Source organism: Lissotriton vulgaris, chromosome 8, assembly GCF_964263255.1.
Source record: "Lissotriton vulgaris chromosome 8, aLisVul1.2, whole genome shotgun sequence".
Taxonomy (NCBI): domain Eukaryota; kingdom Metazoa; phylum Chordata; class Amphibia; order Caudata; family Salamandridae; genus Lissotriton; species Lissotriton vulgaris.
Window position 1 is genome coordinate 265,619,993 of NC_141696.1, and position 20,759 is coordinate 265,640,751.

Genomic DNA, 20,759 nt, shown 5'->3' on the forward strand with positions numbered 1-20,759 from the left:
TGTCCTTCTCATGGCTAAGTAGGGGATGGCGTGGGAAAAGCTTGAGAGCTACCCTACAGCTTCCGGTGGTGCAACTGTAAGCGATGAATGCCCCGAATGACCTTCCGTTCAACCGGCACAGGCCGTGACGGACCAGAGTCAGAGGCAACAACGTGGAGGCCAAGCAGCAAGATGAAGCGCACAGACTGTTGAGTACACCGCAATTATCAGAAATTATTTAAAAGGAAATAAACAGGTGCATTTCCACTCGGCAGTATTTCCAACCGGTAGCGTTGATTTTGACAAAAATGACCTTTGTAAGAATTTAAAAATAGCAGGACATCAAATTATCAGAGCACCACTGCGCGCGTCCGTGCCCTTCTCCTGGCTAATGGCGTGGGAAAAGCTAGAGCGCTACCCTACAGCTTCCGGTGGTGCAACTGGAAGTTATGAAAGCCCCGAACGACACGCCATTCAACTCATGCATTATGTGCAGGTTAATAACTTGCTTAATGACACTCAATTTATTTTTCGAGCAGGTCACAACAATGAAACTGTGCTCATTAGAACTACAGAGGAAATATGCTCTTCAGTAGATCACAGTGGTTGTGCTACCCCTCCTCCTGCTCGATCTGTCGGCAGCCTTCAACATGGTAGACCATCGACTGAGCAGGATGGGCGACAAGGCCCTGCTCGGTTGCTTCTCCATTCTTTTCCCAGTGATCTTGAACAATCTGTTTGTTTAACGTATTTCATCTCTCATTCCTATTCATTACAATGTGCGGTCCCTCAGGGATCCTCACTTAACTCACATTGCTTAACATTTATGTCACCCCACTGAAATCTCTTATAATATCTTTTGGTTTTTCACTCACACAGATAATAAGCAAAGTGGTGGAGAAGTGTGGCTCAGGGGTTAGAGGCGGCAGACCTGGAGCGTGAGTTCGGCCCTGGACCAGGGTTCAATTCCCCGCCTCGGCGGGTGTTGGGCTCAAAATTCCACGGACTTGTTAATTCTCGCTCCGGTGCCTTCTCGACTCACGGGTTCACACTCTGCGACTCTGGGCAATAGCTTGCTTAATCTCCACAACGGCCCCTCGCGGTGGGATGCCTGGCTTTCACCTTGTGGATACCCTGCCAGGGTTATCTCACAGGGGAATACCAGGACGGGTTCCCTAAGCAAGCGCTGAGATGCCCCAGGGTAAGTCGTGCGCTATATAAGTTTCATTCATTTCATTTAATTTTGATTCCGATGTCTCAGGGACAGCATGCAATTTTCAGGGTTGCATGCAGGCCGTCAGTTCCTCCAACTGCTTGAAATAAAACTCAAGCAAAACAGAGGTTCTGACTTTTGGCTTTTCACCTTCTGTCTGGTCCTCTAGCTAGTGGCCCTCCGAGCTGGGCTCTGCATCGATCCCTGTGAGGAAATTCAAACATCTTGGTGTCATCATAAACGACAAGGTATCCTACCTGACCAGGCAAACTCTGTTGCGGCATCTGCTTTTTATATACTCTGGTTGGTCAAAAAAATTCTTCCGTTCATTCCAGCTACCCTACAGAAGTCCTTAGTCACTTCCTTCATTCTGTCTAAAATAGACTATTGTAATCATCTTTACCTCAATACTTATCAATAGGCTTTAAAGAAGTGACACAAATTGCAAAACGCTGTGGCACCCTTGCTTGTCAAAATTCACAAATCTCAATCAGTTTCCAAATTTCTAGGGAAGCTTCATTGGTGCCTGTCAGTCTGAGGATCCATTTCAAATCACTATGTATTGTTTTCGAAGTGCATCACAATCAAGGTCCCATTTATCTTCAAAACAGTTTCCCCCGATACATGCTTGCCAGAGCTCTCTGCTTAACCTCTGTGCTGCTAGTCATTCCCAGATTCAGGTGCGGGCGGCAGAGGCTTTATCCACAATGCTGCCATACTATAGAACAACCTCTCTCTTGCCGTTAAGGCTCAGCCGACACTTCAGGCCTTCAAGAAGGCACTGAAAACTTGGCTGTGTTCTCCTCCGCTTAATGCCTTTTTCTTCTCTCATGTGTAACATTGCTAGTGCCAAGACACCTCCCAGCAATTGAGCGCTATATAAAACCTCATAATATAAAATAACATTCAGTCAGTCAAAAAGCTTTATTATCGGTTAAAAACCATGAAAGCAAAAGATACATAAATAGAAACTACAAATTGTTAACAGTAGGCAATATAGAAAAGTGCCTAAATAAACAGAAAAACTAAAATAGTATATAAACATTAAAAAGTTAAAACTGGTGGTTAAATATAAAACATGCCGTAAATTATTACGTTACAATTCTCATGTAAATTCATGGAGGTATAAAATCAATTAAGGCAAGTTGAGTTTTAATTTTAGCTCCTCTAGTACACCACATCGACCACAGGTATCTGGAGGTCACAAACACAGTCAGAGCAGAAGAATCATATTTCAATAATCTAAACACCTCTCTGAAATTCCTAAAGCCCCTGGACTTGCACAGCTGTAGGATCTAGCCTTGGAGTACAAAGGGCGGAAGAGCTGAACGTGCAGATCTGTCTCCTCAGCCTGTTCGCACCCCGGGCAAAAGCTTGGTACAAGTTGAGCCATAGACCACTTATTTGTTACAGCCCTCACGGGGAGAGAACCATGCCTGAATTGGACATATAGTTTCTTCGCCAGAGGGGGCTGGTTGTTGTCCAAAAAATTTCTCGAAGTGGTACTTATCCTTGACTTCAAGAAAGCTGCGTGTCAACCTACCCAAAGATGGTTTCACTACCAACTGATCCAATTGGAATTGGTTAAGCACTTTGGCCAGTGTTCTCCTGGTGGTCAGGGAGGAGGAAGGTTCCCAGGAGAGCCACAAATCCCCCCTCCCCAGGGCCTGACATAGTTGTTTCACATGCTTAAGCCAAGGGATTTTCCCCACGCCTCTCAGCGTCAGTAGGTAGCCAAGTTCCTCCCGGTAGCTAGAGAGCTCGGGTGTTGCCCAAAACCTCCTCCAGTACTGAAGAGGGCAATTAGGGATGACTTTATGTAGGGGGGCCAGCCCCAGGTTGAGGCGTAGAGGGATCAGAGGTGTACTCTGTGGGAGTTTCATTAGGCGCCTGATGAAGCTATTCTCCATAATAGAGAGCATGGAGGCGTTAGCATGGCCCCATAGCTCTACTCCATAAAGTGTCCCACCTCTTGCCTGTACTTTATAAATTTCCAGTGGCGGGCCAAGGATTTTGGATGAGCACTCATTATGGACCTTAAGGATACCTCTAGCAGCTTGGGCCAGTTTCATGTTGGCCTTAGCTATGTGGGTCCCCATTCTATCTTGTCATTCAAAATTACCCCTAAGTACTCGAAAGTAGAGACTCTTTCGAGCGCTATGCCATCCAAGTGGGGGAGGGGGCAATTGGGCAATTTGGAATTAAAAACCATATATTTTGTTTTGGAGAGGTTAACATTGATGTGGTCTCAAGGTTCACAGGCATAGGTGTCCCCTGGGGTATACACAGCAGCTGTCTCAGCCACAAGGATGCCACTGGTTCAGTTGTCCCTGGTGCACCCTCAGTACAGTTCTGGTATCCCCAGATAGGACCCACATGAGCGCCCAGACCAACGCACCCATCTGCCTTTGGGTTCCCCACAATCTAGTTATGACACTTTCTTAAGGATTATGAGGGAATGTGGGCTCTCTCAATCGCTGCTAGACCCGGCTATTCAACCCAACGCAGGTCTCTCAGCCCCCTCACCAGATGCATCTCTTTACAGCTGTTAATGCTGGGAGGGGGGAGTCAGTGGGCCCTCAACTGCAGATTCTTCAGTTCACTTGATCTTGCAGCAGCTGCCATCTATCTTGCCTGAGTGGATGGGGTTCAGGGTACACTAAGATATTCTCCAGCTCTCCGGTCAACAGTTGAGGACTTGCAACAGGGCAGACCTTGCCATGGTCCATGGCCACCGGGCAGAAGACAGCACAGCTGCACCTTGATCTGCCTCTCCTTTCAAGAGACAGGTGGCGGTTGCACCTGAGCAGTACTACAGTCATCTCAACACAGGCCCAGCCAGCTGGCACAGGAAGCCCCCACAGACTCCTGGTTGGCGGCACCCAGAAACACTGGCCTCTCCTCCTCACCGGAATCTGCCTTCACCAGCATCCCTAAGGGCCTAGCCATGGCAACCACGTGGGAGGCCAAGCCAGGGTTTGGCGCAGGACTTCAAGCAGCCACCCGATCTCCAGTTTTGGGCCTCACGGGGTATGGCAGAGGTGGTTGGAGCTAGATTGGGGGATAGATGCCAGATCATAGACGAGCTAGTAAGCACCCACAATCTTACCCGGATTAGCCTAGCCCCCCACCTTTCCACATATATCCACTTTTTTCTCAATGTCGGTTCAATGACTGTCAGGGGCTTGATATAGATAAAGTCCTTCCATAGTAGGGTATTAGGTATGTAATAGTGCTTTAGTATCTGGAGGAACTTTGATTTCCCTGAACAGTTGCTTACAGGTTGAACACACTATGCAGGATATCCACTTTCATCTGTGGTTTAAAATCAACATGAGCTCAGCTACACATGAAGTTACAGGGTAAATGTTGCACATAACACAAGCTTGTTTTACCTTTCTGTGCTGTTTGTATTATAGCAGTATGGAAGCTTCTTATTATTCTGAGCTATATTGCAATTACTTTCATAATTCTTATGCTATATTTTTTGATAGATCAAAGTGTATAAAATAATTTTGGATGATGGCATCAGTGATGTCATCAATGATGTCATCAATTATGTGATTTAAGATGTCATCGGTGATGTCATACATGATGTCATGAAGCATGTCATGAGTGATGTAATACGTGAGGCCATAAGCAGTAATTGGCAGCCTTGTTAGGCCTTGGGGACCCCATCCTCCAGGTCCAGGTATTTTAATTAAAAAGGAGGAGGCCTGGTCACCGCCCTCCCTGAGCCTTGTTAAGCTCAGGGGTCCCCTGTGCTTTAATGGCTCAGTGAGGAGGTCCACGCAGACCCTTCTCCTTATTGAATACACCCCTGGAGAAAGACCTCATAAATGCGGCCCAGTCACCATTTTTTTTCGGAATTCGTGGGAGTCCTGTAATGGCAGCCAGTCAGAGAGCATACTCCCATAGTAGTCTGACTCCCGCAGGAGTGAGATGGTCCTGTGGCAATCAGAACCCTCTATTTTTAATTTGGCGCTCCTGTGAGAGTCTCTTGCGTTTCTCTGACCCAACCGTCCATATATACCATTTTTTTAAAATCTTAATTTCTCAAAAACTACTGAATGGATTTAAAACAAATAACAACAATCAAAATCTGTGGAACAAAATCTAGCTTCCTGCCAAATTTGGTATAACCCCGTTAAGCAATTTTGTGGTAGTCCTTCTTCAAGAAATCTACGGAAGATGCATCTTGATTTTGCGTTTTGAGAGCCCCCTTTTTTGTTAGCCCCGCTTCACAGATCACCCTGAAACTTTCCATGCACAAAGTAGTCAAAAGGTATTACCTTTTACAAAGCTTTTGTGGTGCCAACATTTTAACAACCCAAAAAAACCTTATCGTATGGAATAGCTGACCCATTTTCTTGAAAATTCTTTTGCCTATTTGCCTATTTTCCTTTTTTCTTTTTTGGCAGATTACTGATATTAGAGACCTCTTTAGCAACATCCAAGATAATATCCTCAAAGGCATTTCCCGGATTCACCTCTTTATTTCTATATAAGTTTCAGTAATTCTTTATTAAATCATTCCTTTGATAGATCAACCCAGAATTTGAAAAGAAGTTGCCACACATGGGGTCGACCTGTGTACATTTCCCATCTCCAATGTCTAATTCACTATTTGCTGAACGTGTAAATCAAGTACCATAAGTTAAGTTGTGTGGTCCCTATCATGACAGAAGTTGACACAGATCTCCCCAAAAACCATATAGATCATAGGTAGCTATTACATAGTTGATGATGGAAGATCCAACACTACCTTTTCTTGATGGTGCAGCTGGTATATCCATGTCCACCCATCCATTTATTATGACCCCATTAACTGCTCTCATAGATTTCAATAGCATTTTGCCTCTTCGGTCTTCTTTCTGTGCATCAAAGTATTAAAACATCACATCTCCTTTCCCCCTTGTCTGATGTTTGTTGTTTTAATGTCATTTAACCCATTACGTTTTTCATTATTTACATATATTTGTTGTGAGATTTTAATTTTGTTGGATTTTTAACAGTTTAGTTATTGCTAAACATTTCATACATTTTCCTAAGTTAAACAAGTCTGTCATAGATGCCAGGGGATAGAGCCCAGGTTTAAATTATATAAACCGTTTTTCATCCTAATAGGTTTGTGGCCTTATTCCTTTTGTTGGATTCACATTCTCACAAGTTATTATTTCTCCTTCTTCAGCTTTTTTTTATATTTTTTCTTACACGGCAGATAATGAATCTAATATTTTTGCAAAATAACAATTTCACAAATCTCAATATATCAATATCCTTCCTGTTAAACAACTGTCTCCTTGATTTTTCCATGATGCACTTTATGAGTTGGTCCCTGAGGGTTGTATGATGAGGCACGGCTGGATAAACCAAGCGTGCCTCTGGCACGAAGCCTAAACCATGAATGCTTCTAAACCACACAATCCTTTACCATGCATGCCTTTACCATGTAACTTTGTGGTAAAGGCATTAATAGTAAAGGGGTATACGTGGCTAAGGTCGTGACCCCTCTCCCCCACCCTAAGTTACAAACTCCACTGCCTCCCTCTGCCCTGAGGTCCAAATACCCATAACTCCTACCAACCCCCACACTGTCCCTAACTCTTAAACTCTACCTCAACCCCCTCCCACCCCCTTGCGCTTTTCCTACAACTACCCCAACCCCTTCCACTGCTCTTAGGCTAACCACTATTTGAAAAACCCACCCAGACCCCCAGCCATAAAAACTACCCCGCCCTACCCTAAGCCCTAAAAACAACCCATTCCCCTCCCCTGCCCTGAGGATTAAAACCCTGTTCCTTTACCCTGTCCCTTAACTTGACCCAGCCCTGACCCAGCCCTAAAAACTACACTGCCCTCCCCAAAGCCCTAAAACCTACCCAGAATACCCATTCCCTCCTCCTGCCCTGAGGCCTGAAACTGTAACTCCTAATTAAAAAAACTACCCGACCCTCCCCAGCCCTGAAAACTACTCTGACCATCCAGGTCTATAAAAAACTACAGAGAGCCCCCAGCCCTGAATACTACTCCGACCCCCACAGCCTTGAAAACTAGCCTCGAAACCCCCCCGCCCTGAAAACTTCCTCCAACCCCAGTCCTGCAAACTAGCCCGAATCCCCCAGCCCAGAAAACTACCCCAACACGCCAGCCCTGAAAACGACCCCAACCCCCCCAGAAAACTACTACAACCCACAACCAGCCCAGAAAACTACCCCTGACCCACCCCTTAGCCCAGAAAACTGTGCCTGACCCCCAAGCCCAGAAAACTACCCCTGACCCACCCCCAGTCCGGAAAACAACCATGACTCACCTGCACCTCTAAAAATGACCCCAGACCTACTCTGCCCCCGAAAACTATCCCGATTCACCCCCGCCCAGAAAACTATCCCAGGCACCCCAAGCCCCGGAAAACTACCCTGACCTACCCCCGGCCCAGAAATCTACCCCATACCATCCCCGGCCTAGAAAATGACCCCAACCCACCCCAGAAAACTACCTCAGACCCAGCCCAGAAAACTACAGCCCAGCAAAACTTACCTCACTGTGGATCTCTTCCTGTGAGGTCTTCATGCTTCTGGTCCAACAGCCAGCAGCTAGACCACACATTGCCTTATTCAGGCATATGCCTGGTTAAGTCAAACGTAATTTAGCTTGCAGTCAGAACACGCATGGTTAAGACCACAGCATTACAACTATTTCCCATCCTCAAGTTTATGTGCAACTAGTTGGTGCTGAGTTTTCTGCAAAGAAGGAAACAACACTACCAAGATTGTTCATTCCCTGGTTTATATTAAAGATCCTAGAAAAAAATGCAAAATTCTCTGGTCAACAATCCTCAAAGCCTTTTAACTGGCACATATCATAACGTACAACTTGGCTCAGTTAAAATTTACCTCATTTTTACAAATATGCACAGATACTTTCTGAAATGTGATCAGTACAAAATTACCAACTAAAACTTTTGAAATCCAGATTTCTTACCTTCGTATCAATCTGTTTCACAAAAGTGAGAATATAATCTGGACTATGGACATGAAACATCGCATTTTCAATGCTATCTTGAATCAACTCCACAACCTTAAGTCAGCAGCTCCAAACATTTACCTTGAGCCCCTTGTTAATCTTTCTCTCTCTGACTTCTTACACCACAGATTGGGTACACGCCCAGGGAACCCTATCCCTCCTATTAATGACAAACAGGGAGCTGATTAATCTAATATTTGTACCTCCAAAATCACTTTAGTGAATTAGTCAATATATAACCACTACTGAGAATCTGTAAACCATTACTCTGCTTGTGTGCTCCCACCTGACATGTGAAAACTGATTAACATATGCACTCCTCTAATACAGCCATGCCTAATATATTACTCATCAGGCATTCAGAGGTCAGCAATTTTGAATTCTACTGTAATCTCATGGTTCTGGATATTAACCATGATGTGCTTATACCCACAAAACATAGTTTACTATCTAATTGTTTTCTAAATCCTTGATACGTTCTTATACATAACCCTGTGTCTGTTGTCTGGTCTGACAATTGCCCAGCAGTATGGAAAATGTGTTGTTATTAAACACTGTCAGATGCATAAATATAAATAATTATGAAAATGTCAGAGATGTGAATAACATTGGACATGACAAGCACTACTATGTCTCAGCCTTCTCATGATGAGTAGAGATTCATCCACCTCTCCAATTCATTTATTTTATCTCTGCAATCACAGTACAGAAAGGAAAATGTAATGATCGTGTTTCTGCCCAAATGTGTACAATAATACAAATATAAATGTCCTCTGTTTCTAAGAGGATATTAAAATTCAGAAATGCACTTACAACAATCTGTGATAATCTTTAATTTTCTGTTAAATCTTTAGCAATCATATTAACTGACAGAGAGAGCTTTTTCAAATCATAAGGATTCTTTCACCCATCATTCTTAAATGCAATGACCTTGCCATACATTTCTCTGTTAACATTGACATTATTATTGACAACATTGATTATCTTGATTTCTAGTTAGGACCTCAACCCTTCCCCTTATTTGGAGGGCAACGTTTCTGTCATTGTTCTCTGTTACACAGCTACATTACCTGGCTTTAAAAGAGTCATTTATGGCAGTAAAGCATAAGCATATGACTCTCACACATAGCATCTATGAATGGCCAAAAAATCTTGCTACACCTAAGGCTGGACACCATAATGTCTTCACATGCTTTCTTTCTTCTGTGTCCTCAAATTGGGTCATGTCAACACTGTTCTCTAACATCATAATTAATTAAATACCAATTATAGTTTTACTCTTTCTAGCCATTGGGGTGAGAAAAAAATATCCCTCTTAATTTAGGATACATTTATGGAAGGAAATCCAGTCACCAGGACTGAACCAATCTGGATATAGATCATTCCAAAATACAGAAACCTCTGTGCTCAAGATTGTAGATGGTTCCCTTCAGATCTTTGAGGAGGACACCCTCTGCTGCTGGATCTATTTGTAACCTTCATTAACTTTGACTGTAACACATTCCACAATCTGATATTTAATAGGATGGGCATCAAATGTATGGGACTGCACTGGTTCACATGATACCTGTCAAATAAAAAGACAAAGTATTGAAGTAGCTATCATTTTGGCAGGACCCCTAGCCATTTAAAGTGGGGCACCTTACAGATCTGCATTATCCCCATTGCTCCTCAAATTGAATGCTGAACCTTTGAATGAAATAGTGTCTCAAGGCTCATAGTGCTGATCCTTGAAACACTCATAAATGTGACAGAAAAGATTTAGAGTATCAAACCATTTACATAACAAAACCATGGAACTGCCCTGAAGTGATATGAATCAACCAGTGTCCAGTGTATTTTCTTAGAGACAACAAAAACCATTTGCTGCAAGAACTATTTTAAATATATCATGTGATTGTCTATGGAAATATTACATTTTCATATGTGTAACTTGAAAAATCTATACTTTGGGGCATTGAAATTGTTAAGAGGGTTTTATCAAGTTTTAATATTTCAGGTATGTCCTGCTTCTCTGTGTTTGGACTCATACACATAAAAGCAGCATTATATAAATACAAAAATGCAAAGCCTGCAAAAGGGGCTCATCTAATGTGGCCTATTTTTGAGGATATTGAGCAGAGGTTTTCTAAGTACTTCATTCAATGTACAGAATAAACCTTGGTGTTTCTATGTGTAAATGATAACTTGAAATAGTCCCATAGTATATTTCTTGAATTACATACTATCTGAATTACAAAAATTAGCTATGGTAATCGGTATGACAAATATATTTCTAAATTATTAGATTGGCAATATCAAAGCTCTTTATATCTATTTTCATGCATTTTACATAAGTACAACCTGCCATTGTCTGTCAAAAATACCCTTGTTAAATGTCTACTCGCTGTATTTTAATATTAAATTCCAAATTAATTAAACTATGGTTGTCATACCAACAACTGACACAATAATGCAAAAACAATTATAGCTGTATTTAGGAAGTCCAGCAAAATATTTGAAAGAATAATTGTTTCTATGTATGTTTTGTATTTTATTTATTTATTTTATTACAGAGATAATTCATTGTAGCAACAGACAAGTAAAAAATTACAATAGGATTTGAATAATACACATTTTTGGTTACAAAGGCAAGAACTAATTGAAATATGAATATTAAACAAATAATGATGTGCCTTAAAAAGCATGTTCGAGAGAACATAGAAATGGGAGGATATGTGTAAAAAAGTAATGAATACTTTGCGACATATTTTTTCTGGCATTAAATGAAACATGTTTTCAGGCAATAGTGATTTTTCCAAAACAAGATTGTAGTTATTATTGGGAGATATATTCGTATACAAACTATTTGAACTTTAAAGGCATACATATAATGATACAATTGTTTCTCATGCCACCAAAGATGGCATGGTTACTTAGACAGTATATGCGTAGTTCACCCTCACAATTTGAGTGCAAAAGGACATCTCAATTGTATCACAAAAGACAAAGAAGAGCTAAGAACAATATTTGCAAATCAAGCCATCAAGAAAATAAAAGACACTATTCATGTATATGTATATGAATATGTATATGTATTCATAGTTATATGTGTATATATATATATATATATATATATATATATATATATATATATACACACACATATATACACACAGACATATATATTGTGTGTACATATGTATAAAATTGAGGCTGCAAGTGGTGGTTGTAATGCACAATTGTAGATTTTTGTTTTGCATTATATATATAAATATAATGCAACCTATTTTTGGGTTTGGCACAAGAAATCTTTTTCTGAAAGAAAAATGTTATACACCCACTGATATCCAAATTGCTAAATTATTGTAAAGACTACATTCAAAATGAATGATGTGTTATGATCTGCCAGTCCTGCTCACAATCCTTTAAAGTATTTTTTCTGTTTATTTAACATTTACCATTCAATAGCCGCTAGGTCAATATGTGTTATCTGTTTATTGATTGTGTTCAATAAAAGTATTTTGGAATATAAACAAGTAAACACTGAACTATACTCATGAACTGAGCACCCACATCAAAACAGTCCACCTTTACCCATTTTCATGTTTAAAAAATGCCCTTTGTCATTAGGATTAATTCAGAAAAAGAATGTATGATAATTCCTAAGTTTTCCTAACTTTGAGTCTACTTTTTCACCTTTGTCCGATCTAACCTATACAATTCAGGATCACATATTTTACAGCTGCCTAATTCAATTAGTCTAGTCCTTTCTGCATAGTTTACTATGTCGTTCGGCACTAAATATGCCACTAGAGATGTCATCGATATGACATATGTATAATGTTGTTGGTGTCATATGGTGAGGACAATGCCTCAACATTCATAAGTGTTAACTCAATATATTGAACATTCAACTTAAAAGTACCTTTTTAAAGTTTTTTAAAAATAGCTACTTTGAAAAATAAATTCTGCTGACAATGTTGCTCCCATAGTACTTTTAAATTGAGACAAATAAAATCACTTTGAAGTTAACTAGGCCATGTTTTGTAAAATGTCAACACACTACTGGTGGATGTTTTAGGGATGTTTATATTCCTTTTACAGAAATATACAGGTGCATTGTATTTTTGTAAATAAATGCGATAAGTTAATTTGACACTTTCTTTGCTAGTCTGACAAGCCTGTGAATGTGTTTTTTTCCTTTGCAAAAGAAATAATTACATTTTCATTATCTTATATAATGTTTAAAATTGATATAATATCTTACTAATTTCTTTTTGCTTTTTGTTCCTTGAAAAGATTAATTTTGTTGCTTGCTTCAGTTTCTGCTTAATTTAATCCATGCCAATTTATTTTCATTTATTTTGGTTACATTAGATTATTTATTTTTCCCATTATTGGTAAGTGAATGTGTGCTGTGAATTTCAAGTAAGATTTTTTTGATGCACTTATTGGAGCATAGTATACATTTGAAGCAACACTGCTAGTGATGTTAGATACAAAATGCTTTTTCAAAATGAAAATTTTGAATAAAAACATGTACATCTGATTACTGTTTCAATGATGTTGTTATAGAGTAGACATGATCAGACATCTACTTAAGGGGTATTTGTTTTAATCTTATAGCTGGACATACTAGAATCCGGTGAGCATATTTCAGTTTTAAAAATCAATACAACATAAAAACATTAATTGTGAGACTATGATGTTTTTTTTCAAAGGAACCAAGAAAATTATATCTTCCAAACAGTTAACCAAAATATGTGTCATAATTGTTACAATTCATTTGTATTTTAGTTTTAGCCTAAATGAATGATTGAATTTATGCTGATCTGCAAAATTTGTGTCATGATAATCCAAACAGAGCTAAACAAATGAAAAATAGTCAACAGAAAATGACACCATATCATCCAAGTTATGAATTGAATATTATTCTACTTATGTAACAAAAAAACAATTGCATGGAATGGACGTATATACTCGGAATATGTTTGAATTGATGATGAGCAATAAAAAGTGCTCTAATGATATACTCATTAAATCAAGGACTTGTATGTAAAAGATAATGTTCGGCTTCTCCATAAGGTTTGCTCTGTGTGTGTTGAAAACATAGAATACAACTAATTAGTACCACTGGCATAATGTACCAAATGCCAAATGTGAAAAAGGTACTCAAATAGCACACCTATTTAAATAATTAAAAAAACAGTTGCATTTGTTTATAGTGAACTTTGTTAAATGATGTGTAAATTACTGCACGCTGTCAACAATTAACGTTATCATTATCTGACAAAATTGCAAAAGAATTAGTTTGAGTTCAATAGGTGTTTACTTTAATTAGATAATGTTACCACTTACGACAGTGATATGTGCACTTAAACAATTTCAGAATAGTAAATATAATATTTGTACATGATTAAGAACAGATTTAGTTTACAATGCAAATAAATTATTGTTGTTCCAGATTTAACATATTTTACAAATTACTAAAAACAATTTCCTGTTTTGGAAATTTTTCCAGTACATATATATACAGTTGTATGTGTTTACTTTTGGACTATTTGTTCCTGTTACAAAAATCTTAGGTGCTGTTGTTTACTACCCTGGAAGAAGTTTAGAAAGCAATATCTAAATATTTTAAAAGAGCCTTTTGTCATATTCACATTTCATAATGCTAACACATTATTTAACTGACATGTATGTTAATCTCAAATTAACATGTTATTTTATATGCAGTGAACATTGCTGCATATGTACAGTGATGTTAACTTTCTGATAAAATTACGAGTTGAGCAATTCACAAACAGATCATAGTAATAAATACCAAAACATTTGTTCTGTGGAATTAGGTCATAAGCCTAAAATATTGATTCCTCAATACATCTGAGAATAGCTAAATGCGATTTTCATTTTGTTTTATGAATATTTTACATTCTAAAACATCCATATAGGTCCATGTCTAATCATATAGAAATTGCATTTATTACAAATGAATTGTTTCATCATGTAATGGAAGGTGACCTCACTGTTACATAATGAGTGTTTATCTTTTATGAAGATAACCTTTATATTAACTTTTTGGAAATATGTTCTAATCACTCATCCTCACCTATGCCTGATCTGTCCTAAACACAAGGCTGCTTCCTTGCTATGAAACAATTATAGGGAAAAGCAAACAGTTTTTAAGCAATTGTCCATCCAAAAAGCTGCCTAATACAAGAAGACAATAAAGACAACTTTTTTAACTCCACTAAGTGCAACAAATCCATGAAGTGCTTGTTGTAGTTCAAAAGGTTAACTCAGTTATATGAAAATTGCTGAAATGTACATTTCTTGTGGCATTCTATTTTAAGCTGAAAGCTTTCAGAGATTAAAACAAAAGCATAATGAATCCTCTGTTTATGCATAATTAGTCAATATATTTTTTATTCTCCGGAGTTTACAAAATATCTCATTTAATGCAATATTTTATCATAACAAATTGACAATTTATAACATTGTTCATGTATTTTTTTCATGTTTAATAAATAAATTAATTAAAATATTTAGAACTTCAAGAAAAACTTGTTTACATAGAAAACAAAAAATAGGAATCTACCATATATTTGTTCACATCTTTATATATTTGATTTCTCCAGTACTTTTTTTGCATTTTGAAAAGTATGTGCTGGAATAAAAGACATTTAGGCTAGGTTAACATAAACTACATGAAATATTTTCAGACACAAATCCCATGCAAGTGATGTTAAAATTATTCGGGGGATTTAATTCAATATGATAAAACACATTGTCGAGGAAAGGGTCAGGCAACATGGAGCTAATTACCGAAGATGGCGTTTTACCCCTTCATCACTGTTATAAAAAAAGAAAATCTTTAAGACAAGACCCCTATTCTCTCAGCTGTTAGGCTTCCAACATTTAGTCAATGAGCAATGCTTAGAAACTTGTGGGTATTTGTTTGGCAATTTTATTAAATTGGCACAATGGTACTGATATTTTTGATTAATACAAAATGTACAAGTACTATTAACAAATCAAACTTTAAAATTAGGTCTCTTCTTTCATTATGAATGTTTTGTAGTGAAAATTCATTTTCAAAGCTTATGTTGCCCAAGAAATGGTCAGCAGCAAATGATTGATCACAGCGTTGCTCCAACCATTAATGTGTTTGTTGTGGTGATTGTATGTTTCCATTTACGATTTACTGTCATCTTCTTTTCTGTTTAGGATGTCATTAGATATTTTGATATCAATATTTTCTGGACTTAAAGCATCTTTGCCATTTTCTTCTTTCATAGGTAATTTCCTGTGAATAAAAGGACAATGTAATGTATGAGAAATGGGCATTGCATGACAGGGTATTCATCTGTTTTCAATTGTGAAGTTAAAGCCAAATATAAAAGCATTCTTTGCTGTCACACAGTTTGTGGTTTGCAATGCACAATAAACTGTATTCACAAGCATGCACAATACACTTACCTAATTCCTCATTATTTAAATATGACAACACCATTGCTTTCACATTTGTGAGATTTCTAAATGCATGAGAATAGGAGGAAATACTTTATAAATATAAGATTTCAAAATATTTTTATTTATCAAAGATTATACATAATTTTGATTATTATTTGTTGAATTCAAGGGTGATAATCCAGTAATAATTTCAGATGTTAGCTTTTTTAAACCTTCCAAACTTGTTATCATAAATGACCCAATTAGATTATTGTAAAATATTGGGTTTTTGGTAGACTGGTGTGTGAGCCTTGATCAATCTACAATCACAATCCTTGTCAGTGTGAGGCACCAGCCAACACTCAATTAAACTGTGCTCAACCCTCAGGTTGCTTGGCACAAAGCAGTCATGCTTAACTTCAAGGAAATGTGTAAAGTATTTGGGCAGCACTACAAACAGTAGTAAAGTGAACACCATCACACAAAAAGGAACCCACACCAAGATAGAAAAATAGAGTAATTGTTTATTAAAATAAAGACCAGAATGACAAACATCAAAAATACACTTAGTAGAATCAGAGATATGCAAATTTAAAGATTTTAGCAACAATAGCACCAAAAAACATAAAGCACTCACTATAAATATCTGGTTACACCGGACCAGGAAGAAGTCACAAGTTAAGGCTGACCGTGATGGAGTACGGGCCACCTAAAGAGACTCACTTAGGCCCACTGAACAAATTACCTTCAGCCCTGGTTTGCTGAGAGCTGCGAATATCTGCATTGATGATGCAATGCGCAGCCAAAACAATACATCAGTTTTGAAGTGTAGCGAGGCTGCTGTGCGAGGTTCTGCATCCTCTTGAGGATCCTGTCAATGAGGGCTTACAATGTGATGTCCACCGTGGAGAATGTTTTGTGCAGTAGGGGTGATACATCACTTCTGAGGAGCTGCGAGCTTGCGATGCAGAGTCTGCCATAGAGGCTGCCTTTGATAAAGAATGCAAGGGCCTGCACCAAGGAAGCATTTTCCAGCGGCTGTTCTGATAGTCTGAAATGTGATGCAGCACTTTGTAACGGGTTCAATCCACCCAGCAGCAGCAATGCATTGGTTATACTTGGCTTTGCGCTGCACAGCATAGGAGAGACCTATTCCAAGGGTCCAACACTGTGATCACCCCACTTGGCAGGGTAGACTCACAGATGACAGAATCCAGGTGCTGGGTTCAAGGTTGTTGGAACTTTCTTTCCCTGATGCTGAGTCACTTTAGGGTCTGGGTTCAACAGATACAGGCCTGTACTTCTCACGCAGGCAGGAAGGCAGCAGCTCAACACAGCAGGGTAGCAGTCCTTCAGAACAGTATTCCAGCACAATGGCAGTAATTACAGCAGCACATCAGTCCTTCTTCCTAGGAGATTATCCACAGGTCCAGAAGTGTATTGAAAGGTTGGTGTCTGAGGTCCAGGTTGTATCCCAAGTAGTGCTTTTGAAGTTGGGAGAAGCTTCTAGAGGCATGCATGTGAAGTGCACAGGTGTCCTTCCTACCTGGCCCGGCTCCAGACTACCTAGAGGGGTATGCAGCCCTTTGTGCAGAGGCAGGACAAAGCCTATTCAGGTGTAAGTGAGGCTGTGCCCAGCTCCTTCCTCCCATCCTGCTAATGATGGCCCATCTAAGATCATTTTTGTATGTGGCAGGAGAAATACACAAAGTCCATCTGTCCATTCCACCCAGTCATGTGTCTCAGAGACAGGCTGAAGGCACCAAATGGCTAAGGCAGGAAAAGGCCAACTTTTTAAAAGTGGCACTTTACATTTTTTATTTAAAATTCGACTTTACAATAAGTTAGGATTTTTCCTTTAAAATTGTTAAGAGTACTAAGGTAACTCCAGTATTATCCTATGGGAGAAGTAGGTCTGGAAGTATTGAAAAAAATGTTTTTGACTAACCGGACATGTGAAACTAAAAAGTACATGTCCCACTTTTTACATTCACAGCCCCCTGCTCTTTGTGCTGTCCTGGGCCTACCATGGGGGTGACTTACTTACACTATAAGGCAGTTGTAAGTCTCCAAAAGGTGTATTGTGCCATGTTGAAACTGCTCACACAGGCTGCAATGGCAGGCCTGAGATATTCTTAAAGTTACTTAAGTGGGTGGAACCATTGGTGTTGCAAGCCCACAAGTAGCATTTAATTTACAGGCCCTGAGAACAGGTAGTGGCAATATACTACTGACTTACAGATAAATTGAATTGGCCAATTGCGGATAAGCCTTTGTTTTAAGGAGTGAGCACAGGCACTTAAGCACTGGTTAGCAGTCCTAAAACCAGCAAAAATAAAGTCCGAAAGTAAGAGGGTTGAAAGCAAAAGGTTTGAGGGTAAACCACACCAAGTGTGCCAGGTCCAACAATTAAGAATATTTTTTATTATTTCGATTTTATTTAATGCTGGCCCTAGCTACTTTAAGGTTCTGAAATCTAGGGCATGGTGCCCTTGGGACAGATTATGGAGAACTAAGCTAGAAAGTGTATGTCACAAAACTGCTTAATTCACTGTCCTCCGTCAGTTTCTATGCATGTGCTTCCTGTGCTTTACTCCTAGCAGGATACTCATTATGCTAAATGTTATGACTCTGAAATACACATTGCCTTATGGGATTAGTGAATGATCTAATCATAGTCAATGTCAAGACCTTATTTTGATTGAACTGTCTACCCCCTTATAACGTAGGTGTAGACATATTTGATAATGACGTGTCTTCACTGCTGTAGATTGCATTCTCTCCTTGACTGATTTCACTTGCATACGAAGAGCCTGTCTACTGGTAAGAAAGGTGTGAAGTAGCATCCATATGGAAGGAGATCCATGCCTTGGACAGCTATCATCAAAATCTGGTGCTACTGCTTTCTAACTCTTAAATGTCTAGGACACAATTGTTAAACAATAACAACAATTTGCATTCATAGGCTTACTCACAGATGTGAATGGTGTCACATCCCCATGGAAAGACAGTCACAGTTTTTGGCAAGTACCTGGCCACCCAACATCATCTGATGTTTTCAAAGACTTAAATGTTTGTAGCCTAATTCTTATGTAAAGACAACACTTTGCACCCAAAGGTTAACTCCCAGGTTTAGATGCATATTTAATGATGTTTAAAATGTGCAATAATTACCAAGAGAGCTTGTGGAAATGTGTGACATCTTATATAAACTTTTGCAAATTATCAATCACATTCAAGATAATGCAATTCAGCTAGCATATCTGTTCACAGTAAATTTTAAAAATGCTTTAACTTTATCCTAACTGGCCTTTCATTCTTTTTTATTTTTCTCCAAAGAAGATGTTTGTACAACTGGATAAACTCCTTGCCCAACATTAAGTCATACTTTGAACAGTTCTCTTCCATTCCGACTCTGGAACATGTTTAGATGTTATGTTATTAAAAATTTGTAAAGCGCACATACGCCCAAGGGCTTCTTGGCGCTGGAAAGATAAAAAACATAACAGAGGGTGAGTCTGCCGGGAGCGTTATTTCAAGTAGGCTTTTGTGAAGAGGTGAGTCTTGAATGCCTTTCTGAAGGCAAGGAGGTCTCTACTCTGTCTGAGGGCTAGTGGCAGAGAATTCCATAGGGTAGCTGCTAGGAAGTGGAAGCCGCTGCCACCTTGTCGTTTTTTCTTAAAGCGCGGTACTTCAAGAAGGTCTTTGTGGGCTGATCTAAGGTTCCGTGAGGGAACGTATCTTCCGATCAGCTGTCTGATGAATAGAGGTCCCTTGCCTTGCAGAGCCTTAAAGATGATACATCCGGCTTTGAATTCGGCTCTTTGAGCCACGGGTAGCCAGTGCAGGCTCTCCATGCCTGGTTTGATCGATTCCCATTTGGGTACTTTGCAGATCAGCCTGGCGGCCTGATTCTGTAAGTACTGCAGTCTTTTAAGTTGTCCTACAGGTAGGCCAAGGTATAGGCTGTTTGAGAAGTCGATGTGGGAGAGGACTAGGGTCGTGACCACCTGAATTAAGGCGGAGGGAGTGAGGAAAAGGGCGATTTTCCTAATTTTCCTCAATTGGAAAAATCCAGAAGAAACCACGGTTCCAATTTGGGATCTTAGCGAGAGGTCCTCATTGATGGTTATCCCCAGACTTTTTACAGTCAGAGATTTCTTAGGGGGGAGGCCCATATCAGTAGGCCAGAAGTTGGGGCTCCAACTGATTTCGCTCTTGCCGGGCAGGATCAACTCAGTTTTCCCTGGGTTTAGTTTAAGGTGATTTGAGGACATCCAACTCTGGATTAGAGTCATAGTAGCTTGGAAGTCCTCCACCGCATTTGGGGAGTTAAGAACGAAAACGAGCTGCAAGTCATCTGCATAATTATATACAGTGACTTTGTGCTTTCTCAGAGCGAAAAGAAGGGGCCGCATGTATAGGTTGAATAACAAGGGGGATAATGAAGAGCCTTGGGGCACCCCACAGAAAGACTTGATTTTGGCAGCAGAAAAGGAGCCTAAGCAGACAGACTGAGTACGTTCGGAGATGAACGATTTCAGCCAGGCTAGGGCAGAGTCTCTGAGACCCGCCTGTTCGACACGGTTGACCAGAATGGAGTAGTCAACCGTGTCGAATGCGGCGGACAGGTCAAGAAGTACTAGGGCCTGATGAAGGTTGTTATCAGCTTTGGACCTCAAGGTGTTCTGGACGGCCAATATTACTGCCTCGGTGGAGTGACCAGGCCGGAAACCTGCTTGGTTGGGTTGGAGGTATTCCGATTCCTCCATGAAGTTAGAGAGGCAGTTGGTAACATGCGCCTCCAGCATTTTCGATAGGAAGGGCAGCAAGGATATGGGCCGATAGTTCGTGAGGTCCAGCGGGTCGATACCGGGTTTCTTGGTGAGGGGAATCAATAGGGCCTGCTTGAAGCTGCTCAGCACTATCCCTGAAGTGAGAGAGTCGTTGAGCAAGGGTATCATGCTGTTGGGTAAGGCTCGACCAATTTCTTTCATGATTTGAGGGAGCAGACATCCATGGGGGAGCCTGATTTGACTCTGGACAGTAGTACCGAGAAAGTTTTCAAATCGATGAGGGGAAAAGAATGTAAAGTTGAGGGATTAAA

At 39.7% G+C, this 20,759-nt stretch overlaps 1 protein-coding gene and 1 long non-coding RNA gene across 3 annotated transcripts in view; one reads left to right on the forward strand and one right to left on the reverse strand.

Annotated features, from left to right (window-relative positions):
* The window catches only part of LOC147696955 (uncharacterized), a 107,937-nt gene that overhangs the window by 43,997 nt on the left and 43,181 nt on the right, over nt 1-20,759 (forward strand). The window lies entirely within an intron of this gene.
* The window catches only part of NCAM2 (neural cell adhesion molecule 2), a 1,306,184-nt gene continuing 1,296,152 nt past the window's right edge, over nt 10,728-20,759 (reverse strand). For both annotated transcript variants that reach the window (XM_086934039.1, XM_086934038.1), the window contains one exon: nt 10,728-15,506. In XM_086934039.1, coding sequence (XP_086790165.1) covers nt 15,395-15,506 — 112 coding nt within the window. In that variant the 3' untranslated portion in view covers nt 10,728-15,394. The remainder of the gene's footprint in view (nt 15,507-20,759) is intronic.